Source organism: Rhinoraja longicauda, chromosome 30 (genome assembly GCF_053455715.1).
Source record: "Rhinoraja longicauda isolate Sanriku21f chromosome 30, sRhiLon1.1, whole genome shotgun sequence".
Taxonomy (NCBI): domain Eukaryota; kingdom Metazoa; phylum Chordata; class Chondrichthyes; order Rajiformes; family Arhynchobatidae; genus Rhinoraja; species Rhinoraja longicauda.
In genome coordinates this window covers 27,908,352-27,936,026 of record NC_135982.1, presented here as the reverse complement: position 1 = coordinate 27,936,026, position 27,675 = coordinate 27,908,352, and the positions used below count along the sequence as shown (strand labels likewise).

General features: G+C 50.2%; 1 protein-coding gene across 1 annotated transcript in view; it reads left to right on the top strand.

Annotated features, from left to right (window-relative positions):
* fhad1 (forkhead-associated (FHA) phosphopeptide binding domain 1) overlaps positions 1-27,675 on the top strand; it is an 86,413-nt gene that overhangs the window by 18,884 nt on the left and 39,854 nt on the right. The window contains exons 8-22 of the mRNA XM_078425151.1: positions 1-131; positions 1,563-1,640; positions 2,684-2,788; positions 5,749-5,856; positions 7,710-7,796; positions 11,560-11,703; positions 12,529-12,721; positions 13,564-13,634; positions 16,541-16,678; positions 18,558-18,665; positions 19,980-20,087; positions 21,906-21,995; positions 23,308-23,545; positions 24,784-24,916; positions 27,307-27,413. Coding sequence (XP_078281277.1) covers positions 1-131; positions 1,563-1,640; positions 2,684-2,788; positions 5,749-5,856; positions 7,710-7,796; positions 11,560-11,703; positions 12,529-12,721; positions 13,564-13,634; positions 16,541-16,678; positions 18,558-18,665; positions 19,980-20,087; positions 21,906-21,995; positions 23,308-23,545; positions 24,784-24,916; positions 27,307-27,413 — 1,839 coding nt within the window. The remainder of the gene's footprint in view (positions 132-1,562; positions 1,641-2,683; positions 2,789-5,748; positions 5,857-7,709; positions 7,797-11,559; positions 11,704-12,528; positions 12,722-13,563; positions 13,635-16,540; positions 16,679-18,557; positions 18,666-19,979; positions 20,088-21,905; positions 21,996-23,307; positions 23,546-24,783; positions 24,917-27,306; positions 27,414-27,675) is intronic.

The window sequence follows — 27,675 nt, the reverse complement described above, 5'->3', positions numbered from 1 at the left end:
GGCTGGTGACCAGCTTGCAGCGGGAGGTCATATCGAAGGAGCATCAGCTACTGCAGGCAAACGCCGCGGGAGAGAAGCTGAGGAAAGTGGTCCAGGAGAAGAACATGCAGCTGGCAGCCATGTCAGCCAAGGTAACCAACTCCACTGGCGTCCCGACCCACCTGCGCCCCAGGTAAGGCAAGGCCACGGACAGTGGTTCAGGGCTCCTGGATCGCACCCGAGCATCGCCCCGGCACCTCTGTGAAAGAACAAAGCCAAAATAAACAGCGGGGAGATTTAACCAGCGGGGAATCTAACAGCAGCCGCCCCGGCACCAGTGACAACACTGCAACACTGGCCACAGAGATGTACAGCACGGAAACAGGCCCAGTAAAGCAATGCCAGTAGACACGGGCGGTACGGTGGTGCAGCAGGTAGAGCTGCTGCCTCACAGTGCCCGAGACCCAGGTTCCATCCTGACCACGGGTGCTGTCTGTACGGAGTTTGTACGTTCTCCCCGTGACCTGCGTGGGTTTTCTCCGGGTGGTAATAGACAATAGGTGCAGGAGGAGGCCATTCAGCCCTTCGAGCCAGCACCGCCATTCAATGTGATCATGGCTGATCATTCTCAATCAGTACCCCGTTCCTGCCTTCTCCCCATACCCCCTGACTCCGCTATCCTTAAGAGCTCTATCTAGCTCTCTCTCTTGAATGCATTCAGAGAATTGGCCTCCACTGCCTTCTGAGGCAGAGAATTCCACAGGTTCACAACTCTCTGACTGAAAAGGTGCTCCGGTTTCCTCCCACACTCCAAAGACGTGCAGGTTTGTAGGTTAATTGGCTTGGTATAATTGTAAATTGTCCCTAGTGTGTGTGTGTGTGTAGGATGGTGCCCGTGTGCGGGGATCGCTGGTCGGTGCCAAACACTGTTTCTGTGCTCTATTTCTAAACTAAACTAAACTAAAATAAACTAAACTAAACCAATGCTTCAATGGTACTTTTTATTATCACATGTACCGAGGTACAGTGACGTTTGTATTTTGCATACAGGTCAGGTGCATGGACAGGAAAGGTTTAGAAGGATATGGGCGTTTCCGTGGTGTATGACTGACTAAGTCATTGGCAGACCACTAACATAGAAACGTAGACAATAGGTGCAGGAGGAGGCCACTTGGCCCTTCGAGCCAGCACCGCCATTCATTGTGATCATGGCTGATCATCCACAACCCGTGCCTGCCTTCTCCCCATATCCCTTGATTCCACTAGCCCCTAGAGCTCTATCCAACTCTCTTTTAAATACATCCAGTGAATTGGCCTCCACTGCCCTCTGTGGCAGAGAATTCCACAAATTCACAACCCTCGGGGCGAAAACGTTTCTTCTCACCTCAGTTTTAAATGGCCTCCCCTTTATTCTTAGACTGTGTGGCCCCTGGTTCTGGACTCCCCCAACATTGGGAACATTTTTCGCGAGGGTTGGTCTGCCTGTTCGGAAGGTGTTTCTCTGAAGAATGTCAGCCTTTCTTGAGCAAATACTCATTGGTTCTGATGTGGTTCTTGGTTCTTAAATTTTCTTTTTGATTCAGTTTTCAAGACTAAGAGAAAGCACCATTCACCATGAGGAGCTGGTGGACAAAGAGAAGGAGCTGGTGACCCAGAGAAATGTGAGTAGGAAAATAACTGCAGATGCTGGTACAAATCGATGGTATCACAAAATGCTGGAGTAACTCAGCAGGTCAGGCAGCATCTCTGGAGAGAAGGAATGGGTGATGTTTCGGGTCGAGACCCTTCTTCAGATTGAAGAAGGGTCTCGACCCGAAACGTCACCCATTCCTTCTCTCCAGAGACGCTGCCTGACCCGCTGAGTTACTCCAGCATTTTGTGATACCAGAGAAATGTGAGTGTCATCTAATCTAATTCAACGTGTTTATTTATTTAGCCTGAACTGCGCCTGATTCTTCTGCCACTTTTAAAGATGCCATCTTTGTTTGGACAGAGTGGATGTGGAGAGGATGTTTCCACTGGTGGGAGAGTCTAGGACCATTTTAATTAATTAATTTTAATTCATTAATGGCCATTCCTTGAGGAAGGAGATTAGGAGGAATTTCTTTAGTCAGAAGGTGGTGAATCTGTGAAATTCTTTGCCGCAGAAGGCTGTGGAGGCCAAGTCATTAAAGCTGACATTGATAGATTCTTCTTTAGCACGGGTGTTAGGGGTGATGGGGAGAAGATTGTACTCTGTGTGCAGGATGAGAGTGGTTTTGAACAGTTCAATGACTAGTTTTCTCAACCCTTGTTTTTTGATCATCTCCGCAAGGAGAAAGTTAAAGGTGGTGTCACGGTGGCACAGCGGTAGAGTTGCTGCCTCATGGCGCCAGAGACCCGGGTTCGATCCTGACCACGGGTGCTGTCTGTACGGAGTTTGCACGTTCTCTCCGTGACCCACGTGGGTTTTCTCCGGGTGCTTTGGTTTCCTCCCACACTCCAAAGACGTGCAGGTTTGTAGGTTAATTGGCTCGATGTAAATGTAAATTGTCCCCCAGTGTGCGTGTAGGATAGTGTTAGTGTGCGGGGATCGCTGGTCGGCGTGGACTCAGCGGGCCGAAGGGGCTGTTTCCGCGCTGTATCTCTAAACTAAAATCTAAACGCTTGCCCTTTGATGGTGTGCGCGAGGAGAGAGTTAGCGCTGTGTTTGTGTTTGCGGCAGAACGTGCAGCATCTGGAGAGCCGGCTGGCGGAGCTGGAGACGGAGAACACGCGTCTCCGTGGGCAACAGGAGCGCGGGGGCCTCGGCGCGGCGCAGGAGACGCTGGTAGGTGCTCCTCAAAACCTCGCCATGGGTCGCCACGTCACGGTGGTGCAGCGGGTAGAGCTGCCACTTCATAGCGCCAGAGACCCGGGTTACATCCCTACTACGGGCGCTGTCTGTACGGAGTTTGTACGTTCTCCCCGTGACCTGCGTGCGTTTTTCTCCGAGATCCTCGGTTTCCTCCCACACTCTAAAGACGTACAAGTTTGTAGCTTCATTAGCTTGGTGTAAATGTACAAATTGTCCCTAGTGTGTGTAGGATAGTGCTAATGCGCTGAGATCACCGAGTCCACACCGACCAGCGATCCCCACACATTAACACTACCCTACACACACTAGAGTCAATTTTTTTTGAACATTTACACCAAGCCAATTAACCTACTAAACCGTACGTCTTTGGAGTGTGGGAGGAAACCGCAGGTCTCAGAGAAAACGGGGAGAACGTACAAACTCCGTACAGACAGCACCCGTAGTCAGGATCGAACCCGGGTCTCTGGCGCTGTGAGGCAGCAACTCTACCGCTGAGTTCTTCCAGCACTCTGTGTTTTGATCAAGATTCCTGCATCTGCAGTTCCTTATGAGTCTTGATTTCCTTGTTCTGTTAATGAGCAGATCGCAACACTTGCATTCAAAAATAAATGATCGTGTGTGACTTTGAAAGATGTGTCTTTGAGAGACTCTGCGTAAATGCACCATTCTCTTACCATAGAAACATAGAAAATAGGTGCAGGAGGAGGCCATTCGGTCTTTCAATAGACAATAGACAATAAGTGCAGGAGGAGGCCATTCGGCCCCTCGAGCCAGCACCGCCATTCATTGTGATCATGGCTGATCGTCCACAATCAGTAACCCTTGCCGGCCTTCTCCCCATATCCCTTGATTCCACTAGCCCCTCGAGCTGTATCTAACTCTCTTTTAAATTCATCCCAGTGAATTGGCCTCCACTGCCCTCTGTGGCAGAGAATCAAGAACCATCTTGTGCTCTTTGCCCCGGTCTTATTTTGAACTCAATAGTCAAGAGTGTTTTATTGTCGTGTGTCCCAGATAGAACAATGACATTCGTACTTGCGGTAGCACAACACAACGTGTAAACATCGTGCACTGTAAACAAACATAATAAACGACAGAGGGAAAAAAGTTATATACACACACTCACATATACACAAATATATAGATCATATATATATATATTTATATATATATATATGATATGCATATAGTGGGAAGGAACTGCAGATGCTGGTTTAAACCAAAGATAGGCACAAAAAGCTGGAGTAACTCAGCGGGACGGGCAGCATCTCCGGAGAGAAGGAATGGGTGACGTTTTGGTTCGGGACCCTTCTTCAGACTGAGAAGGTTCTCAGTCTGAAGAAGGGTCTCGACCCGAAACGATACCCATTCCTCTCCAGAGATGCTGCCTGTCCCGCTGAGTTACTCCAGCTTTTTGTGCCTATAAATATATATATATATATACTCACATATATACACACACACACACATATATACGATATATATATGACATATGAGACTATTATTGTTATTATTGCACTACTATTCGTTTTTTTGTATGTGCGTATGTGCGCGTATATATCTAACTATATATATATACATATATATATACTCACATACACACACATACACATATATATGATATATTTTATATATATTATATATTATATATATATATATGACACATGTGTGATATATGTTATATATATATGTATATATGTATATATGTATATATATATATATATATATATATATATATATATATATATACGCGCACATACCCACATACAAATATACAATAGTATACATACGCACATACAATAGTAGTGCAATAATAACAACAATAGTCTCTTGTAGTTCAGTGTTTAGACAATAGACAATAGACAATAGGTGCAGGAGTAGGCCATTCAGCCCTTCTAGCCAGCACCGCCATTCAATGCGATCATGGCTGATCACTCTCAATCAGTACCCCGTTCCTGCCTTCTCCCCATACCCCCTCACTCCGCTATCCTTAAGAGCTCTATCCAGCTCTCTCTTGAAAGCATCCAACGAACTGGCCTCCACTGCCTTCTGAGGCAGAGAATTCCACACCTTCACCACTCTCTGACTGAAAAAGTTTTTCCTCATCTCCGTTCTAAATGGCCTACCCCTTATTCTTAAACTGTGGCCCCTTGTTCTGGACTCCCCCAACATTGGGAACATGTTTCCTGCCTCTAATGTGTCCAATCCCCTAATTATCTTATATGTTTCAATAAGATCCCCCCTCATCCTTCTAAATTCCAGTGTATACAAGCCTAATTGCTCCAGCCTTTCAACATACGACAGTCCCGCCATTCCGGGAATTAACCTAGTGAACCTACGCTGCACGCCCTCAATTGCAAGAATATCCTTCCTCAAATTTGGAGACCAAAACTGCACACAGTACTCCAGGTGCGGTCTCACCAGGGCCCGGTACAACTGTAGAAGGACCTCTTTGCTCCTATACTCAACTCCTCTTGTTATGAAGGCCAACATTCCATTGGCTTTCTTCACTGCCTGCTGTACCTGCATGCTTCCTTTCAGTGACTGATGCACTAGGACACCCAGATCTCGTTGAACATCCCCTCTTCCTAACTTGACACCATTCAGATAATAATCTGCCTTTCTATTCTAATTTCCAAAGTGAATAACCTCACTCTTATCTACATTAAACTGCATCTGCCATGTATCCGCCCACTCACACAACCTGTCCAAGTCACCCTGCAGCCTTATTGCATCTTCCTCACAATTCACACTACCCCCCAGCTTAGTGTCATCTGTATTATTTGAGGTTGTGGTGTTTAATAGCCAAGTGGTTGTAGGGAGGGAGCTGTTCCTGAACCTGGACGTTACAGTTGTCAGGCAGCCGATGGCCGGGGTGAGGTGAGGGTTTAACTGGAGCAGGCTTTGCTTTGCTTTGCTTTGCTTTGTTTCAGGCACGGGGGCAGCTGGAAGAGGAGCTGGAGAAGGCCAGGCAGCAGCTGCAGGAGATGGGGCGGAAGGAGCGGCTGGTGAGGGTGGACCTGGAGCAGACCCAGGCCAGGGTAGGACATCGAGCTGGTGTGCACCCACCAAGACACGTCCCCTCAGACCCATCACCCAAACGCACCAAGCTTCTCCACTAGATACACGGGGGTCTCCAAACCCCCTCGCTGTGGAGCAAGGAACTGCAGATGCTGGTCTACACCGGAGATAGACACAAAGTGCTGGAGTAACTCAGCGGGACAGGCAGCATCTCTGGAGAGAAGGAACGTTTTGGGTCGAGACCCTTCTTCAGACTGAAAACGTCTCAATCTGAAGAAGGGTCTCGACCCGAAACGTCACCCATTCCTTCTCTCCCGAGATGCTACCTGACCCGCTGAGTTATTCCAGCATTCTGTGTCTACCCGCACTGTAAGGTTGACCCTGTTTTCCAGAGCTATTGGGAGCTGAGTGTGGCCATTCTGGCTCAACTTTGATTCTGGTCAGCAGACGTACTCTGTCCCACACTGAGTTAATTACTTAGGCTCAGACCAGCTTGCTATCGTTTTTTTTCCTCCCTCTCCCAACTTTCCTCGTTGACTTTCCTCCCTCTCCCAACTGGAGCTCCATCAAAGCCAAGCGCCCTTCACTTCTTCATTCGTTCCATTTATGTCATTGGAGCAGAATTAGGCCATTCGGCCCATCAAGTCTACTCCTCCATTCAATTATGGCTGACCTATCTCTCCCTCTCAACCCCAATCCCCTGCCTTCTCCCCATAACTCCTGATACCCCGACTAATCAAGAATCTGTCAATCTCCGCTTTAAAAATACCCATTGACTTGGCCTCCACCACCATCTGTGGCAATGAATCCCAAAGATTCACCACCCTCTGACTAAAGAAATTCCTCCTCATCTCCTTTCTAAAGGAACGTCCTTTAATTCTGAGGCTGTGCCCTCTGGTCCTAGACTCTCCCACTGGTAGGAACATCCTCTCCACATCCGCTCTATCCAGGCCTTTCACTATTCAGTATGTTTCAATGAGGTCCCCCCTCATCTTTCTAAACTCCAGCGAGTACAGGCCCAGTGCCGACAAACGCTCATCATGTGTTAACCCACTCATTCCTGGGACCATTCTCATAAACCTCCTCTGGACCCTCTCCAGAGCCGGCACATCCTTCCTCAGATATGGGGCCGAACGTATGAAGTGTTGGCCTTGCCCTTGGTGTCAGCTGCAGCTGTTATACTGGAGTCAACCCAAGATGAAACTGTGCTCAGTTTATAGGAAGTACATTGTGGCATTGAATCAATGATCATTGATTTTAATGATCCAGTCATCTCGTGTTAGATATTTGGCAAAATCAAAATAAATTCAGCGTCAAGCTGTTAGGAAAATGGAGAGACTTTTCAACTTGATGTTTGGTCATTTAGGTAGTCACAAGTGGTCTCTAGTCGGCACTTCCCTCTGGGAAGGGTCTGAAGAAGGGTCTTGACCCGAAACGTCACCCATCCCCTCTCTCCTGAGATGCTGCCTGACCTGCTGAGTTACTCCAGCATTTGTGAAATAAATACCTTCGATTTGTACCAGCATCTGCAGTTATTTTCTTACACTTCCCTCTGAGAGGCAATTCCGGGCTGTCAAAGCAGCCACAGCCAGACATAAAACCAGCTTGTTTCCACGAGCAGTAGCTCTACTCAACAACCAAAAGTCTGTAGCCTCCTTTTGCTCTGGTATTTTATTTCATTCGCATGTTTAAACTATAATGTTTCAATCTTCATGTTTTATGCTTCATCCTTAATGGTTTACTGTACGTTCGTGTTGTTACTTGCGAGCGGAGCACCAAGGCACATTCCTTGTCTGTGTACCTACTTGGCCAATAAACTTAATTCAATTCAATCTCTCAATGTCGTGCTAAAGCAGCTGTTGTGCTCACACAGTTGGAGCGGTTCCGAAGTCGGATCTTGCAGGTCACGTACACTGCCCCAGGAGTGCAACCTCCCAGCCAGGCGGCATCAGATCACCAGGTGGGTCTCTCGCGTAGCAGCGTGGCACTCCGGTACTTGGTGTGGTACATGGACCGAGCCACAGTGCACATCGTCATACCTGTCCAATATCATCTGAGACACGGTAGACACAGAGTGCTGGAGTAACTCAGCAGGTCAGGCAGCATCTGTGGAGAACATGGATAGGTGACGATTCACAGAGTGCTGGAGTAACTCAGCGGGACAGGCAGCATCTGTGGAGAACATGGATAGGTGACGTTTCACAGAGTGCTGGAGTAACTCAGCAAGTCAGGCAGCATCTGTGGAGAACATGGATAGGTGACGTTTCACAGAGTGCTGGAGTAACTCAGCGGGTCAGGCAGCATCTGTGGAGAACATGGATAGGTGACGTTTCACAGAGTGCTGGAGTAACTCAGCGGGTCAGGCAGCATCTGTGGAGAACATGGATAGGTGACGTTTCACAGAGTGCTGGAGTAACTCAGCGGGTCAGGCAGCATCTGTGGAGAACATGGATAGGTGACGTTTCACAGAGTGCTGGAGTAACTCAGCGGGTCAGGCAGCATCTGTGGAGAACATGGATAGGTGACGTTTCACAGAGTGCTGGAGTAACTCAGCGGGTCAGGCAGCATCTGTGGAGAACATGGATAGGTGACGTTTCACAGAGTGCTGGAGTAACTCAGCGGGTCAGGCAGCATCTGTGGAGAACATGGATAGGTGACGTTTCACAGAGTGCTGGAGTAACTCAGCGGGTCAGGCAGCATCTGTGGAGAACATGGATAGGTGACGTTTCACAGAGTGCTGGAGTAACTCAGCGGGTCAGGCAGCATCTGTGGAGAACATGGATAGGTGACGTTTCACAGAGTGCTGGAGTAACTCAGCGGGTCAGGCAGCATCTGTGGAGAGAAGGAATGGGTCAGATGTCCCGCCCCCTCCCCTGACATCAGTCTGAAGAAGGGTCTCGACCCGAAACGTCGCCCATTCCTTCTCTCCCGAGATGCTGCCTGACCCGCTGAGTTACTCCAGCATTTTGTGCTCTACCTTCGATTTAAACCAGCATCTACATAATCTGAGACATGTTTATCTGATCTGTCGATCGCTCTGTGAAGGCAGGAACTGCAGATGAAATGTGTAGGAAGGAACTGCAGGTGCTGGCTTAAAGCAAAGATAGACACAAAATGCCAGAGTAACTCAGCGGGACAGACAGCATCTCGGGAGAGAAGGAATGTTGCACGCGGTCCAGTCAGCAGAAAGACAATACATGATTACAATCGATCCATTTACAGTGTATAGACACATGCATGATAAGGGAATAACGTTCGGTGTGAGGTAAAGCCAGCCAAGTCCAGTACAGATTGGAGAGGGGTTTAAGAAGATAAGAAATGTTGCTGAAGGAGTAGAGATTTAAGAGTGTGGAGCGATTGTAATGTCTTCCTTTCTTGTCAACTACAACAATCAAAAGTGGCAATTGGTGCTTCAAAGTGTCAGAGTTGACGCTTTGCTACAAATTTTGCCAGGTCCGTAGAACTGCCCAGGGTGGACGACGAGAACGTAAAGCAGCTTCCCCCCCCCCCCCACCGATTGTAACGTGTGATTGTAGATCTGCTTCTGTGGCTGGCACGGAAATGGTCACCTTGGCTGGAAGCATCCAAGGTTTCAGAGTTTCCGCTGGGAACCCTTCTTCAGACCGGGCAGCGCCTCGAAAACTAAACAGTGACAGTTCCATGTTGACATTGATCAGTTCTGATGAACGGTCTGCCGCGTGAAACATTCATTGTTTCTCTTTCCACGGATGCTGCCCGACCTGCTGTGTTTTCCATCGTTTCCTGTTGCTATTTTGGATTTCGAGCGTCAGCGGTTATTGCAATAGCCAGGAACCGCAGGTGCTGGTTTATACAACAACAAAGAAAAGACCCACTATGCTGGAGTAACTCAGTGGGTCAGGCAACATCTCTGGAAAACACGGATAGGTGACGTCTCGGGTTCGGACCTGAAACGTCACCTGTCCATGTTCAGTTACTGACCAGCTCATGAATGAATGAAATATATTTAATCCTGTTGTCTAAAGATTTTTAAAAAAGAAAAACCTGCAACCAATCAGGGGCACTAGAATGTTCCGGCAACACTTTACTTCTTGCGAAGATATACCACAAAATGCTGGAGTAACTCAGCGGGACAGGCAGCATCTCTGGAGAGAAGGAATGGGTGACGTTTCGGGTCGAGACTTTATTTCTCGCTCTCAGCAACAGTACTTGTGCCAGTCATTTCCTGATCGCCTGTTTCCCAACTGCAGACACGACAGGGCTGGCAAACGTCATGCCGATGTCTCCCCCTTTCTTGAACAAGGCACCACTTACGGATGGAGTTACAAAAGAAAACTCACAGACAGAGACCAGAGAAATATCAAATGCAGGGAAGGTTGCATTAAAGGGGGCTTGGAAGTAGGGTTGCCAACTGTCCCGTATTAGCCGGCACATCCCGTATTTTGGGCTCAATTGGTTTGTCCCGTACGGGACCGCCATTGTCCCGTGTCAGTAGGGTTGCCAACTTCCTCACTCCCAAATACGGGACAAAGGGTGGCGTCACCGCCCCGCGCCCCACGTGACCTCACCCAGCCAGCGGCCACGTGCTCCCGCTCCACCAATGGCTGCCGTGGGGCGGTGACGTCACTTAGTCCCGTATTTGGGAGTGAGTAAGTTGGCAGCCCTACTTGGAAGAAACGAACCACAAAGTTCTCAACTATGAGAAAACTATGCTTCACGGTGGCGCAGCGGTAGAGTTGCTGCCTTACTGCACTTGCACCACGACCACCAGCGATCGCCACGCACATTAGCACCATCGTACACGCACTGGGGACAATTTACAATTTACCAGAAGCCAGTTAACCTACAAAACCTGCACGTCTTCGGAGTGCGGGAGGAAACCGGAGCACCCGGAGAAAACCCACGCAGGTCACGGGGAGAACGTGCAAACTCCGTACAGACAGGGATTGAACCCGGGTCTCTGGCGCTGTGAGTCAGCCACTCTACCAGCTGCGCCACCGTGCCGACCGTAAAGGATGAAACGGTCACTGGGGGATATATTGGCCGCAAGAACACTAGAATTACCAATGCACACGGAAGATCAAGACAGAGCTTTGTGATGGGCAACATAAGCGCATGTGTTTTCCACATCCGGGATTTCCTGCATCTTACTTTTACTTTCAGTTTTGAGGCAGAATGCAAAGCAGGAAATGGCTTTTCATGCAGTCGCTTTGGAAACAAAAACCATTCTCCACTCTAAAACACGGCCTTTCCTTGGTTCACGAGCGTGATCAATGTGAACATTCCCCAGTTTGGTTTAGAGATACAGCGCGGAAACAGGCCCTTCGGCCCACCGGGTCCGCGCCGACCAGCGATCCCCGCACACTAACGCTGCCCGACACACACCAGGCACAATTTACAATTTTTTTTAACCAAAGCCAATTAGCCTTCAAACCTTGGAGCGCGGGAGGAGACTGGAGAAAACCCACGCAGGTCACGGGGAGAACGTACAAACTCCGTACAGACAGCACCCGTAGTCGGGATGGAACCCGGGTCTCTGGCGCTGTGAGGCAGCAGTTCTACCCGCTGCCCTACCGTGCCACACCTGGGGCCATCTTGAATGATTATTGGCTGTAGTTGCTGCCCAGTTTGTTGTAAGTGGTAGTTGCAAGGCGAGGGTTGTAGTTGGAGCTGCGTTGTAGTTGACGATGGACAGACCGTGTGGAGCTCCACTGAATCCCGCTGTTCCTATTGCTTGCCCGCAGGTGATTGAACAAATGCAGCAGATCATCGAGGAGCGGACAGAGTTCAAGGACAGTCTGCAGGAGGCGACGGACTCGAGAGCGCAGGAGGAGGAGGAGAGGATGAACAAGGAGGAGGTTCTGAGGAGGGCGCTGGGAGAGAGCCAGGTAGGGTTGCCAACTGTCCCGTATTAGCCGGGACATCCCGTATATTGGGTTAAATTGGTTTGTCCCGTACAGGACCGCCCTTGTCCCGTATTAGGCCCAGGGGACACTGTAGGCCCGGACAGTGTAGGCCCGGACAGTGTAGGCCCAGACAGTGTAGGCCCGGAAACTGTAGGCCCGGAAACTGTAGGCCCGGACAGTGTAGGCCCGGACAGTGTAGGCCCGGACAGTGTAGGCCCGGACACTGTAGGCCCAGACACTGTAGGCCCAGACACTGTAGGCCCAGACACTGTAGGCCCAGACAGTGAAACAGCGCGGAAACAGGCCCTTCGGCCCACCGAGTCCGTGCCGACCAGCGACCCCCCCGCACGCTTGCACTATCCAACACACACTAGGGACAATTTACAATTTTTACCGAAGCCAATTAACCTACAATCCTGTGCGTCTTTGGAGTGTGAGAGGAAACCGGAGCACCCGGAGAAAACCCACGCGGTCACGGGGAGAACGTGCAAACTCTGTACAGACAGCACCCGTAGTCAGGATGGAACCGGGGGCCGGAAGTGCTTCTTCTTCTTCTTTCGTGTCCATCATCCATGTTTCAAATGTCATCGTCTGTCCTTAAAAGGGCGCAAGCTTCCGGCGACAATCAGTGGGAGCCATGGCTTGTACAGTAGATGGTGGTGGTGGTAGCAGAATTAGCTCAGGACAGTTCCAGCTCCCAGCCCTGTCACGTGGATGCTTCTGCTGCGGGGCCTCTGTGGCGCTGTGAGGCAGCAACTCTACCGCTGCGCCACCGCGCCGCGCTTCACCTGTGTTTGTGATCCACAGGCCCGTCTAGACACTGACTTTGGCAGTGGCCTGAAGCAGGAGTTGCAGACACTGCGGGATCTCTCCGTGGACCAGGCCCTGCTCTGGGTGCAGGACTCTGCCACTGGCATCTTAAGCAGCGCGTGGTCATGGGTGCAGCAGGTGGAACACGCCCTGATGGATACGGGCATGGACGTCTCCAGCTGTGAAGGAGGTAATGTGCTTCTCGAGTCAGACGGAGCATCTTCGCCGTTATATTAGAGACCGTTCGCATAGAGCCATTTGTCCTGTCCTACTTCCAAATCAATAATTGGTGCAGCATTGTTAGTCAACACCAAAATGATCTCAATGAATCCAGAACCGGGGTTCACAGTGTAATAATAAGGGCAGCCCACTTAGGACTGCGATGAGGAAAAACCTTTTCACCCAGAGAATTGTGAATCTGTGGAATTCTCTGTTACAGAAGGCAGTGGAGGCCAATTCACTGGATGTTTTCAAGAGAGAGAAAGTTTAGCTCACAGGGCTAACGGAATCAAGGGATATGGGGAAAAAGCAGGAACGGGGTACAGATTCTGGATGATCAGCCATGATGCAGGAAAAATGTTCCCAATGTTGGGGGAGTCCAGAAGCAGGGGCCACACAGTCTAAGAATAAAGGGGAGGCCATTTAAAACTGAGGTGAGAAGAAACTTTTTCACCCAGTGAGTTGTGAATTTGTGGAATTCTCTGCAATAGAGGGCAGTGGAGGCCAATTCACTGGATTAATTTAAAAGAGAGTTAGATAGAGCTTTAGGGGCTAGTGGAATCAAGGGATATGGGGAGAAGGCAGGCACGGGTTACTGATTGTGGATGATCAGCCATGATCACAATGGATGGGGGTGCTGGCTCGAGGGGCCGAATGGCCTCCTCCTGCACATATTTTCTATGTTTCTATGTTTCTGTTGTCAATAATGTTTGCAGAGTTGATTGGGCAGGTAGGTAAGAGTGAAAGGTGAGGGGTTTAGAATGGGGCTGGAATGTGGGCATCGTCAGCATCTCTGGCTTTGTTTCTGTGCAGGTGTGGGGGGATGCATCCAGTTGCTGCATGGTAGACGGCGGCAGGCAGAGGAGCAGGTGAAGGCGCTGCAGGTACGGCACTGAGCTTCCTCCACCCATCTTTCCAACTTTCCCAATGTATGCGCGCAGGCGCTCCTCAACTTACGACGGGGTTCCGCTCCGAGAAACCTATCGCAAACCGGAAATACCGTACGTCGAAATGCATTGAATGCACGTGATCACGCGGCCGCAAGCGGGCGGCGGTCACCGTGGGTCGCTGCCGTTCACACCATCGCAAAGTCCAAATATCGCTAGTTGAAGTATCATTTGTCGGGGAGCGCCTGTGTGTATATATATATATACATTGTGATTTCTTGAGAGGTCGGGAGCTTTTCTCTTGAAGGTTGGGAGGTGTGGGTGCCGGAAATGAAGACAGAAAAGTTCTTGTTTTCAAACTTAAATTCCATATATTTAGTCTTTTCCAAAAACAGGTAAACTTAATTGTTTGCAGACAGGTACACAAAACCACAACAGGTAGTTAAATCAAAACTGTGGCTTGCTGCCTTCTTACAAAATATAACTCAAACACTGCTTCTCTCCCTCTCCCTCTCCCTCTCCCTCTCCCTCTCCCTCTCCCTCTCCCTCTCCCTCTCCCTCTCCCTCTCCCTCTCCCTCTCCCTCTCCCTCTCCCTCTCCCTCTCCCTCTCCCTCTCCCTCTCCCTCTCCCTCTCCCTCTCCCTCTCCCTCTCCCTCTCCCTCTCCCTCTCCCTCTCCCTCTCCCTCTCCCTCTCCCTCTCCCTCTCCCTCTCCCTCTCCCTCTCCCTCTCCCTCTCCCTCTCCCTCTCTGCTCCAGTCGTTGTCTCTCCTTTTAAATACACTGCTTCCGTTCCCTTTTAGCTCTCTCACTGAGGCAATCAGCTCAACTGGTTCAGCTGGGCAGCAATCAGTGTCAGCAGCAATCAGTGTCAGCAGCAATCAGTGTCAGCAGCAATCAGTGTCAGCAGCAATCAGTGTCAGCAGCAATCAGTGTCAGCAGCAATCAGTGTCAGCAGCAATCAGTGTCAGCAGCAATCAGTGTCAGCAGCAATCAGTGTCAGCAGGGCAGGCAGCCCTGCTGACCATGGGTTTTGTAGTCTTTTGCTGGCAGCCATGATGGTTTGTAGTCCTTGTTGCATCCACCGGGAGGAAATGTATCTCCCCTCTATGACTCTACCTCTCATGATATCACAATATATATATATATATATATATATATCTCTCTCGTAACTGCAAAAAGAATTATTGAACCAAAAAAGGAATGTTTTAATGAGCATCTCAAACACGGAGGTTCGGGAAATGAATGGCAGCTTGCTTGTCATGGTCGGGCATTGAAAGTTGGGAAAGCCCCAGAGGCCGGGACAGGAGGAATAGGAGCAGAATTACCAGTAAAGGAGGAGCCTGCTTGACCACTGTGGGGGTGGGGGAATGGTGGACCTGGCGTGGTGGAGGGGGAGGGAGGGGAAAACAAAGGGGAACCCGGTGTGTGTGGGGAGGGGGGGGCAGCTGGGATGATGGGGTGGGGAGGGGGGAGAACAAGGGTGGACCTGGAGCGGGGTTACTTTGTAACTTTGTCAGCGCCCTTTATGTGGTGACTATTGGCATACCCTGTGTAAGAAAATAACTGCGTACAAATCGAAGGTATTTATTTCACAAAATGCTGGAGTAACTCAGCGGGTCAGGCAGCATCTCAGGAGAGAAGGAATGGGTGACGTTTCAGGTTGAGACCCTTCTTCAGACTGAAGAAGGTATTTGCATACCTTGGATGTGCGAGCAAAAAATCATTTCACTGTGACTTGTTACAGGCGACAATCAAGTATTCGATTCAATTCAATTGCTGTATATTTCTCATTGGAGACCCTCGGACTATCCTTGATCGGACTTTACAGGCTTTACCTTGCACTAAACGTTATTCCCTTATCATGTATCTGTACACAGTGAATGACTCGATTGCAATCATGTACTGTCTTTCCGCTGACTGGCTAGCACACAACAGCACGGTGGGCCGAAGGGCCAGTTTCCGTGCTGCATCTTTAAACTAACTGAACTAAGGCTTGGCAACACTGCCTGAACCACCCACCCCATCAAACGCGTTTGCACCCCATCCCCACTACGTTATCAAGTCAAGTCAAGTCAAGTCAAATTTATTTGTCACATACACATACACGATGTGCAGTGAAATGAAAGTGGCAATGCCTGCGGGTTGTGCACAAATGCCTGCGGGTTAAACGGTGAATTAATTCAAATGTAAAACAAAAACGCACAATACATTTTAATGCCAGTGTGGAATATTTCCCCGCTCACCTGCAAGTCTTTGGAGTCGTGGGAGGAATCCGGAGCACCCGGAGAAAACCCACGCAAGTCATGGGGAGAACGTACAAACTCCGTACAGACAGCACCCGTAGTCAGGATCGAACCCGGGTCTCTGGCGCTGTGAGGCAGCAGCTCTACCCGCTGCACCACCGTTCCACCCCGAGTCTTGAACTGTGTAATGGATTAATACATTGATAAGTCCAGGCCTTTCAGCCCATCAAGTCCACACCGCCAAGGGTGGCACGGTGGCGCGGCGGTAGAGTTGCTGCTTTCCAGCGCTTGCAGCGCCGGAGACCCGGGTTCGATCCTGACTACGGGCGCCGTCTGTACGGAGTTTGCACGTTCCCCCCGTGACCTGCGTGGGTTTTCTCCGAGATCTTCAGTTTTCTCCCGCACTCCAAAGACGTGCAGATTTGTAGATTAATCGGCTTGGTGTAAATGTAAATTGTCCCTAGTGTGTGTAGGACAGTGTCAGTGTGCGGGGATCGCTGGTCGGCGCGGACTCAGTGGGCTGAAGGGCCTGTTGCCGCGCTGTATCTCTAAGCTAAACCTAAACGAAACGTGGCTGATCTATCTCTCCCCCCTAACCCCGTTCTCCTGCCTTCTCCCCATATCCCCTGACACACCGTATCCCACAATATATCCCACAGGAACAGGTGGATCGGATGCAGAATTCCAGAGACAGCGACAGACGTGAGCAGCTGCTGGCTCTACAGGCAGAGTGTAAGCAACAGAGGGAAGAGGAGTTCCAACGCTGGCAATCAGAGGTGCAGGAGCAACACAATCAGGTGAGCAATCCCCCTCCTGAATCTTACAACCAGCTTACAGCTTCACAAGTCTGAAAAAGGGCGGCACGGTGGCGCAGCGGTAGAGTTGCTGCCTTACAGCGAATGCAGCGCCGGAGACCCGGGTTCCATCCCGACTACAGGCGCTGTCTGTACGGAGTTTGTACGTTCTCCCCATGACCCCGCGTGGGTTTTCTCCGAGATCTTCAGTTTCCTCCCACAGTCCAAAGACGTGCAGGTTTGTAGGTTAATTGTCTCGGTAAACGTAAAAATTGTCCCTAGTGTGTGTAGGATAGTGATAACGTGCGGGGATCGCTGGTCGACACGGACACTGTGGGCCGAAAGACCCTATTTCCGCGCTGTATCTCTAAACTGAACTAAACGGTCTCGACCCGAAACGTCACCCATCCCTTCTCTCCCGAGATGCGGCCTGACCCGTTGAGTTACTCCAGCTTTTTGTGTCGACCTTCGGTTTAAAGCAGCATCTGCTGTTCCTTCCTGCTCACTGGAATGGATTAAGGCAGATCTAAACCTGCCCTGCTCTGCCCCATCTTAAACTTGACTCCAAACCTGTTATTGTGGAGATGGCAATTGGACGTCAGGGATTAATTCGTTGCTTTGAAATTCTATCCCATTATACTGTTTGAAATTCAACCTAGCATTTACTGGAATGATTTATTCTTAAGCATCTGATGGTGCTTCCATGCAGTGGATGTTGCTAGGAAATTAGATCGCATTAATCCAAAAGCATTTGTCCCGAATGCGCAAGGCATGATTGGTAAGTTTGCAGATGGCTCTAAAGTGGGTGGTATTGTAAATAGTTATCCAAAATGACAGGATCTTGGTTGGTTGGACAAGTGGGCTGAACAATGGTTAAATTCATTTAACACAGCGTAATACAGGGCGCAGCGGGTAGAGCTGCTGCCTCACAGCGCCAGAGACCCGGCTTCCATCCTGACTACGGGCGCTGTCATAGAGTCATAGAGTGATACAATGTGGAAACCTGCCCAACTTGCCCAACACCGGCCAACATGTCCCAGCTACACTAGTCTGTATGTGCCTTTTTGTGTCTACCTTTAATAGTTTGCTAGTCGTCCCTGATAATGGGGGTCTGTGGAGAACGGCGCCTTCTAACAACAGGCTCGCTCGCGTTCCCACGGGGGTGTGAGACACAGATTGCTGCACTAATTGTGCACTAATACACATTCCTTGGCATGGACCCATTGTTGGCAACACGCCCTCTCCCACTCAGATGCGGTACAGATTACAGCTAGAGCAAAGATCCTTCTTCATTAACCGGGCGCAGGGCACGGTGGCGCAGCGGTAGAGTTGCTGCCTTACAGCGCCGGAGACCCGGGTTCCATCCCGACCACGGGCGCCGTCTGTACGGAGTCTGTACGTTCTTCCCGTGACCTGTGTGGGTTTTAGAAACGTAGAAACATAGCAAATAGGTGCAGGAGTAGGCCATTCGGCCCTTCGAGCCAGCACCGCCATTCTGAAGAAGGGTCTCGACCCGAAACGTCACCCATTCCTTCTCTCCTGAGATGCTGCCTGACCCGCTGAGTTACTCCAGCATTTTGTGAAATAAATACCGCCATTCAATATGATCATGGCTGATCATCTAAAATCAGTGCCCCGTTCCTGCTTTTTCCCCATATCCCTTGGTTCCTGTAGCCCCAAGTGCTAAATCTAACTCTCTCTTGGAAATCTCCCAGATCTTCGCTTTCCTCCCACACTCCAAAGACGTACAGGTTTGTAGGTTAATTGGCTTGGTGTTAAAAAAATTAAACTGTCCCTAATGTGTGCGGGGATCACTGGTCGGTGCAGACTTGGTGGGCCTGTTTCTGGGCTGTAAACTAATGGACGGACTTGTGTCCCACAGCAACTGGCCGAGGCGTTGTCTCTGGAGAAGGAGAAGGTGTCGGACGCAGTGGAGGAGGAGAAGAGGAGGTGTGAGGAAACCGAGCAGCGACTACGAGAGATGAGCGAGGTGAGAGGTGAAGGCACACAGAGGGGATTGATGTTCATATGAGATAGGAGCAGAATTAGGCCATTTGGCCCATCAAGTCTATTCCACCATTCAATCATGGCTGATCTATCTCCCCCTCCTAACCCCATTCTCCTGCCTTCTCCCCATAACCCCTGACACCCGCACTGATCAAGAATCTATCTATCTCTGCCTTAACAATATCCACTGACTTGGCCTCCACAACCGTCTGTGGCAATGAGTTCCACAGATTCACCACCCTCTGACGAAAGAAATTCCTCCTCATCTCCTTCCTCAAGGTGCATCCTTTAATTCTGAGGCTGTGCCCTCTAGTCCTAGACTCTCCCACCAGTGGAAACATCCTCTCCACATCCACTCTATCCAAGACAAGTCAAGTCAATTTTATTTGTACAGCACATTTAAAAACAACCCACGTTGACCAAAGTGCTGTACATCAGTGCAGGTATTAAGAACGAACATACAATGGCACACAAACATAACAGCACATACATAAACAGTTCACAGCGCCCCCTCAGAGGGCCTCAAACGCTAGGGAGTAGAAATAGGTTTTGAGCCTGGACTTAAAGGAGTTGATGGAGGGGGCAGTTCTGATGGGGAGAGGGATGCTGTTCCACAGTCTAGGAGCTGCAACCGCAAAAGCGCGGTCACCCCTGAGCTTAAGCCTAGACCACGGGATAGTCAGTAGCCCCAAGTCGGCCGACCTGAGGGACCTGGAGATAGAGTGGTGGGTTAGAAGATTTTTGATATGTGGGGGGGCAAGCCTGTTTAGGGCTTTGTATCCAGGGCTTTCACTATTCTGTACGTTTCAATGAGGTCCCTCCCCATCCTAAACTCCAACGAGTGCAGGCCCAGTGCCGACAAACGCTCATCATGTGTTAACCCGCCCATTGAAAGTGCTGACCACTGTGGAGATGCATTTTACACCTGGCAGGCACCCATGCATTCCTTCTCTCCTGAGATGCTGCCTGACCCGCTGAGTTACTCCAGCATTTTGTGAAATAAATACCGCCATTCAATATGATCATGGCTGATCATCTAAAATCAGTGCCCCGTTCCTGCTTTTTCCCCATATCCCTTGGTACCCGTAGCCCCAAGTGTTAAATCTAATTCTCTCTTGGAAATCTCCCAGATCTTCGCTTTCCTCCCACACTCCAAAGACGTACAGGCTTGTAGGTTAATTGGCTTGGTGTTAAAAAAATTAAACTGTCCCTAATGTGTGCGGGGATCGCTGGTCGGTGCAGACTTGGTGGGCCTGTTTCTGGGCTGCAAACTAATGGACGGACTTGTGTCCCACAGCAATTGGCCGAGGCGTTGTCTCTGGAGAAGGAGAAGGTGTCGGACGCAGTGGAGGAGGAGAAGAGGAGGTGTGAGGAAACCGAGCAGCGACTACGAGAGATGAGCGAGGTGAGAGGTGAAGGCACACAGAGGGGATTGATGTTCATATGAGATAGGAGCAGAATTAGGCCATTCGGCCCATCAAGTCTACTCCGCCATTCAATCATGGCTGATCTATCTCTCCCTCCTAACCCCATTCTCCTGCCTTCTCCCCATAACCCCTGACACCCGCACTGATCAAGAATCTATCTGTCTCTGCCTTAACAATATCCACTGACTTGGCCTCCACAGCCGTCTGTGGCAATGAGTTCCACAGATTCACCACCCTCTGACGAAAGAAATTCCTCCTCATCTCCTTCCTCAAGGTGCATCCTTTAATTCTGAGGCTGTGCCCTCTGGTCCTAGACTCTCCCACCAGTGGAAACATCCTCTCCACATCCACTCTATCCAAGACAAGTCAAGTCAATTTTATTTGTACAGCACATTTAAAAACAACCCACGTTGACCAAAGTGCTGTACATCAGTTCAGGTGCTAAGAACGAACATACAATGGCACACAAACATAACAGCACATACATAAACAGTTCACAGCGCCCCCTCAGAGGGCCTCAAACGCTAGGGAGTAGAAATAGGTTTTGAGCCTGGACTTATTGGAGTCGATGGAGGGGGCAGTTCTGATGGGGAGAGGGATGCTGTTCCACAGTCTAGGAGGTGCAACCGCAAAAGCGCGGTCACCCCTGAGCTTAAGCCTAGACCGCGGGATAGTCAGTAGCCCCAAGTCGGCCGACCTGAGGGACCTGGAGATAGAGTGGTGAGTTAGAAGATTTTTGATATGTGGGGGGGCAAGCCCGTTTAGGACTTTGTATCCAGGCCTTTCACTATTCTGTACGTTTTAATGAGGTCCCTCCCCATCCTAAACTCCAGCGAGTGCAGGCCCAGTGCCGAAAAACGCTCATCATATGTTAACCCGCCCATTGAAAGTGCTGACCACTGTGGAGATGCATTTTACACCTGGCAGGCACCCATGCATGCATGCATGCAGCTGCCCCAGCACCCCCGCAGCTGTTGACGGACAAAGGAGGACGTGTCTGCACCGATGCATAGGCTGGTGGGGTGGGGGGGGGGGGGGGACTGTGTCAGCAATGAATGGGTGTTAGGGGTAGAGAGAGGTTGCCGGCTGGCATTTATTCAGCTCAAAGACAGACACATAATGCTGGAGTAACTCAGCGAGTCAGGCAGCATCTAGACAATAGACAATAGGTGCAGGAGGAGGCCATTCGGCCCTTTGAGCCAGCACCGCCATTCAATGTGATCATGGCTGATCATTCTCAATCAGTACCCCATTCCTGCCTTCTCCCCATACCCCCTGACTCCGCTATCCTTAAGAGCTCTATCTAGCTCTCTCTTGAATGCATTCAGAGAATTGGCCTCCACTGCCTTCTGAGGCAGAGAATTCCACAGATTCACAACTCTCTGACTGAAAAAGTTTATCCCTCATCTCCGTTCTAAATGGCCTACCCCCTTATTCTTAAACTGTGGCCCCTGGTTCTGGACCCCCCCCAACATTGGGAACATGTTTCCTGCCTCTAACGTGTCCAACCCCTTAATAATCTTATACGTTTCGATAAGATCTCCTCTCATCCTTCTAAATTCCAGTGCATACAAGCCGAGTCTCTGTGATAGTGGGTGACGTTTCAGGTCGAGACCCTTCTTCAGAATCAGTGCGTAGGGGGAGAGGTTGTTCTTGAGTAACGGAGCGTTGAGTGGGGATTGGCACTGGGTGCAGTTTCTGAGGTCCTGCCCCCTTAACACACAGCGGTGAGCCGATGCCCACTGGCCATGAGATTGTGAGCCCTCACCTCCTCTCCTGCGTGTCATTGTTTACAGAGTGCAACAGTGAAGCACCAGGAAGCTGAAACTCTGAGACTGCAGCTGAGCAGCACATCGCTAGCACTGGAGGACGCGAGGAAGATGGAGGTACACCGTTACCCGCGTGCTTCTTTCACTTTCCCCTTCCTCTCCTCACCCCCTCAACACCTTCAAGGTGGCGCAGCGGGTAGAGCTGCTGCCTCACAGCGCCAGAGACCCGGGTTCCATCCTGACTACGGGTGCTGTCTGTGCGGAGTTTGTACGTTCCCCCAGTGAGCGCATGAGAGAATTTTGGTTTCCCCCCCCCCACTCCAAAGACGTACAGATTTGTAGGTTAATTGGCTTGGTGTAAATGTAAAAATCGTCCCTTGTGTGACAATTGTCCGTCGATGGTTGGTCAGGACTGCAGTCTAGCTGATGAGAGGATGGGTTCAATTATTATAGTTATTATATTCAGTCATTGAAGATATATAAATAGTTGTCATCGTTGAGCAAGCTACTGACATTGTGAAAGACTGATACCTTGTGAAAGTTGCAGTTGAAATCTAGATAATGGTGTTGAGAATCTTCTCTTCACAAAAGAATTATTAAACAATGGTTTTGTGTGTAATTAGAAAAACGATGTCTTAAACATGGACATCTAATGCTGGAGTAACTCAGCAGGTCAGGCAGTGTCTCTGGAGAACATGGATAGGTGACATTTTGGGTCTGAATCCTTCTTCAGACACCAGAGATCCTAAGAAGAGTCCCGACCCAACACATCACCTATCATTTTTCTCCAGAGGTGCTGCCCGGCCCGCCGAGTTACTTCACCATTTTGTGCCTATCAGTCGTGTAAGACAGCATCTGCAGTTCAATAGTAGACAATAGGTGCAGGAGTAGGCCATTCGGCCCTTCGAGCCAGCACTGCCATTCACCGTGATCATGGCTGATTATGCACAATCAGTACCCGTTCCTGCCTTCTCCCCATACCCCCTGACTCCACTATCATTAAGAGCTCTATCTAGCTCTCTCTTGAAAACATCCAGAGAATTGGCCTCCACTGCCTTCTGAAGCAAGGAATTCCACAGCTTCACAACTCTCTAAGTTCCTTTTTATTACATCTTTTATGGAGCTACTTTAGCTTTTCGCCCAAATTTTATTTGATGTGGCTTGGTGTCTTATTGCTTTTTACTTGGTATGGCTGTATGTAACTCATATTTCACTGTACCTTAATTGGTACATGTGACAATAAATTGATCTTGAAATCTTGAATCTCTTTTAAAAGAGTTGCCCTTCGTTGAGTAAGAACCCATTTGAACTGCAGGTTGAATGCAAAGATAAATAGAAACCTAGACCCACTTTGCGGGCAGTTTTACCCCTTTCTCGTTAGTTTGGAAGACCATGGGCACAAGGCAGTGATTGTCCTTGTTACGTGCAGGCTGGTTTGCGGGAGGAGCTGTCTGCCCAGGCTCAATGCCAGAGGGCCGAGCGGCAAGAGATGGACAATCGGATTGAGGTGGAGAGACACAGCCAGCGGCATGAGTTGGTGGAGTTCAAGGAGCAGATCCGGCAACATTCCCGGACCATCGTGGCACTGGAGGAGAGGCTGCTCACTGTCAGTAGGCAGCAGCAGGCGGCCGAAGACCAGAGAATGGTACTGGCGGGAAAACTGGAAGGTAAGTGTACAGAACAGACTACCAGGAAACTATGTTAGGAGAAGAGTCTCGACTTAGGGTCACCAACTGTCCCGTGTTAGCCGGGACATCCCGTATTTTGGGCTAAATGGGTTTGTCTTGTATACAGCTAGGCTTGTATACACTGGAATTTAGACGTATGAGAGGGGATCTTATCGAAACATATAAGATTATTAACGGGTTGGACACGTTATAGGCAGGAAACATGTTCCCAATGTTGGGGAAGTCCAGAACCAGGGGCCACGGTTCAAGATTAAGTGGTAGGCCATTTAGAACGGAGATGAGGAAAAACTTTTTCAGTCAGAGAGTTGTGAATCTGTGGAATTCTCTGCCTCAGAAGGCAGTGGAGGCCAATTCTCTGAATGCATTCAAGAGAGAGCTAGATAGAGCTCTTAAGGATAGAGGAGTCAGGGGGTATGGGGAGAAGGCAGGAACGGGGTACTGATTGAGAATGATCAGCCATGATCACATGGAATGGCGGTGCTGGCTCGAAGGGCCGAATGGCCTCCTCCTGCACCTATTGTCTATTGTCCTATATGGGACCGCCCTTTTCCCGTATTAGGCCCGGGGGCCGGGGGGCGGGTTGCTACGCAACCTCCCTTAGGCGAACACACTCCATTAGCCTACACTGTCCTGGTATATATACACATGCACATAAAAGCAAATAAACAATGATAATGCAAAATTATAAAACCAGTGCCCCCAAGTCTGTGTAGTTGAGAGCTTGTAGTTTGGTTAGTTCCAGTTGAGTGAAGCTACAGCATCAGGGGCTGGGATTATCCATGGGTGGAATACTCGGAGCCGGAGTGGGAATAACGTGGGGGCAGGGACGATGAAGGCAAAATGACAGAGAGTCCATCACTGCCAGCTGAAGATATGTCCGTCTGTTTTCCATCCAGGGGCCACAGTCTAAGAATAAAGGGGAGGCCATTTAAAACTGAGGTGAGAAGAAACCTTTTCACCCAGAGAGGTGTGAATGTGTGGGATTCTCTGTCACAGAGGGCAGTGGAGGCCGATTCACTGGATGAATTTAAAAGAGAGTTAGATAGAGCTCTAGGGGCTAGTGGAATCAATGGATATGGGGAGAAGGCAGGCACGGGTTACTGACTGCGGACGATCAGCTGTGATCACAATGGATGGCGGTGCTGGCTCGAAGGGCCGAAGGGCTGAATGGCCTCCTCCTGCACCTATTGTGTGTGTTTCTATGTTTCTATCTTCAGATGCGAGGGAGGAGCTGGAGGAGCGGGAGAGGACCTGGTCCATGAAGCAGCCGTTGCAAGTGTCACCACCGCCCATCGCAGTGCCCGTTGCACCTGACCTCCATGCACAGGAGCGGCTCTGCGCCTTACTGCGGTGAGCGTCTCACTGAGTCCACGGTGGCGCAGCGGGTAGAGCTGCTGCCTCACAGCACCAGAGACCCGGGTTCCATCCTGACCACGGGTTTAGTTTAGTTTAGAGATACAGCGCGGAAACAGGCCCTTCGGCCCACCAGGTCCGCGCCGACCAGCGATCCCCGCACACTAACACTATCCTACACACACTGGGGACAATTTACACTTACACCCAGCCAATTAACCGACAAACCCGCACGTCTTTGGAGTGCAGGAGAAAACCGAAGTTCTCGGGGAAAACCCATGCAGGTCACGGGGAGAACGTGCAAACTCCGTACAGACGGCGCCCGTGGTCGGGATGGAACCCGGGTCTCCGGCGCTGTGAGGCAGCAACTCTACCGCTGCGCCACCGTGCCCTGCGCCCGGTTAATGAAGAAGGATCTTTGCTCTAGCTGTAATCTGTACCGCATCTGAGTGGGAGAGGGCGTGTTGCCAACAATGGGTCCATGCCAAGGAATGTGTATTAGTGCACAATTAGTGCAGCAATCTGTGTCTCACACCCCCGTGGGAACGCGAGCGAGCCTGTTATTAGATGGCGCCGTTCTCCACAGACCCCCATTTTCAGGGACGACTAGCAAACTATTAAAGGCAGACACAAAATGCTGGAGTAACTCAGCAGGTCAGGCAGCATCTCGGGAGAGATGGAATGGGTGACGTTTCACGTCGAGAGTCGAGACCCTTCTTCAGACTGATGTCGGGAGGGGGGGTGGGTGGGACGGACGCCCCATCCCCTCCCCTGACATCAGTCTGAAGAAGGGTCTCGACCCGAAACATCACCCATTCCTTCTCTCCCGAGATGCTGCCTGACCCGCTGAGTTACTCCAGCTTTTTGTCTCCTGGTTTACGAGTTGCTGGAATTTCATAACTGATTGTTGCAATCCTCAATCTCTCGGCCCACTTGCTTACAGAAAGCACGGGTATAAATCGATAAATTGCTTCACCCAGTGGACCACTTTCTGCAGGTGTAACAAGACGTTCTGAGCAAAGAACAGTTAATAGTTGTCACATCCGTCTCTGATTATTGAGGTTTCATTTCAGTTTCAGAGTAAATTGGATAGGTATATGGATAGGAGGGGATTGGAGGGTTATGGTCTGAGTGCAGGTAGATGAGACTAGGTCAGGGAGAATGGTCGGCGTGGACTGGTAGGGCCGGACAGGCCGGACAGGCCTGTTTCCATGCTGTAGTTGTTATATGTTATATGTGACAATTGGCAGGATTTATTTCTGCACCATCCATTCATTTCCTCTCGAGGGTGATATTGGCTAAATGAAAACTAAGAACTCTGCTGCTGAAATTGCCATATTGGTGACAGACGAACAGATCAATTTCACGGTGGTGCAGCGGGTAGAGCTGCTGCCTCACAGCACCAGAAACCCGGGTACCATCCTGACTACGGGTGCTGTCTGTACGGAGTTTGTACGTTCTCCCCATGACCTGCGTGGGTTTTCTCCGGGTGCTCCGGTTTCCTCCCACACTCCAAAGACGTGCAGGTTTGCAGATTAATTGGCTTCGGTAAAATTGTAAACTGTCCCTCGTGTGTGTAGGATAGTGTTAGTGTGGGGGGATCACTGGTCGGTGCGGACTCAGTGGGCCGAAGGGCCTGTTTCCACGCTGTATCTCTAAAGTCTAAAGACTGTGCAAGTGAAAGTGATGCTGGTTTCATACAAGTTTAATTGTGTTTATTATTGTCACGTGTGTCGAGGTACAATGAAAGGCCTTTGTGTGCGTGCCATCCAGTCAAAGCTAAACATGATTACAATCAAGCCCTGCACAGATAAGGCACAACATTTAGTGTAAGGTCAAGTCCGAGTAAAGATAGTTCAAAGATCTCCAGGGGTAGATAGGAGGTCAGGACCACACTCTAGCTGATGAGAGGACCGTTTAGTTGCCTGATTACAGCCCTGCCCCTGAATCTGGAGGTGTGCGTTTTCACACTTTTGTACCTCTTGCCTGATGGGAGAGGGGAGAAGAGGGAGTGACTGTTTATTTTAGTTTCGAGATACAGCGTGGAAACAGGCCCTTCGGCCCACCGAGTCCGTGCTGACCAGTGATCCCCGCACACTAACACTATCCTACACACACTAGGGACAATTTTACATTTATACCAAACCGAGTGTGGGAGGAAACCGAAGATCTCGGAGAAAACCCACGCGGGTCACGGGGAGAACGTACAAACTCCGTACAGACAGCATGATCGTGGTCGGGATGGAACCCAGGTCTCCGGCGCTGTGAGGCGGCAACACTACCGCTGCACCACCGCCCATTGGTCGTTGATTATGCCGGGGCAGCCGGGGCAGCCTGAAGTGTGGATGCAGTCACTGATCTAATGTTTCTATTCTTGTGCCCCTCAGGAAGGAGTTGGCAGCGTGTCGGATACAGATGCTGGCCCAGCAGGAGGTAATCGTGGGACTGAGAAAGGATCTCACTACGTCCACTGCCAAGATGTCCGATCTGGCAGGTGGGCACCATTTAGGATCGCCAACCGTCCCGCATTAGCCGGGACATCCCGCATTTTGGGCTATATCGGTTCGTCCCGTACGGGACCGCCCTTGTCCCGTATTAGTAGGGTTGCCAACTTCCTCACTCCCAAATACGGGACAAGGTGACGTCACCGCCCCGCGCCCCACGTGACCTCAGCCAGCCAGCGGCCACATGCTCCCGGCCCGGGCGGCCGCCATTGGTGGAGCGGGAGCACGTGGCCGCTGGCTATGCGTGGGGTC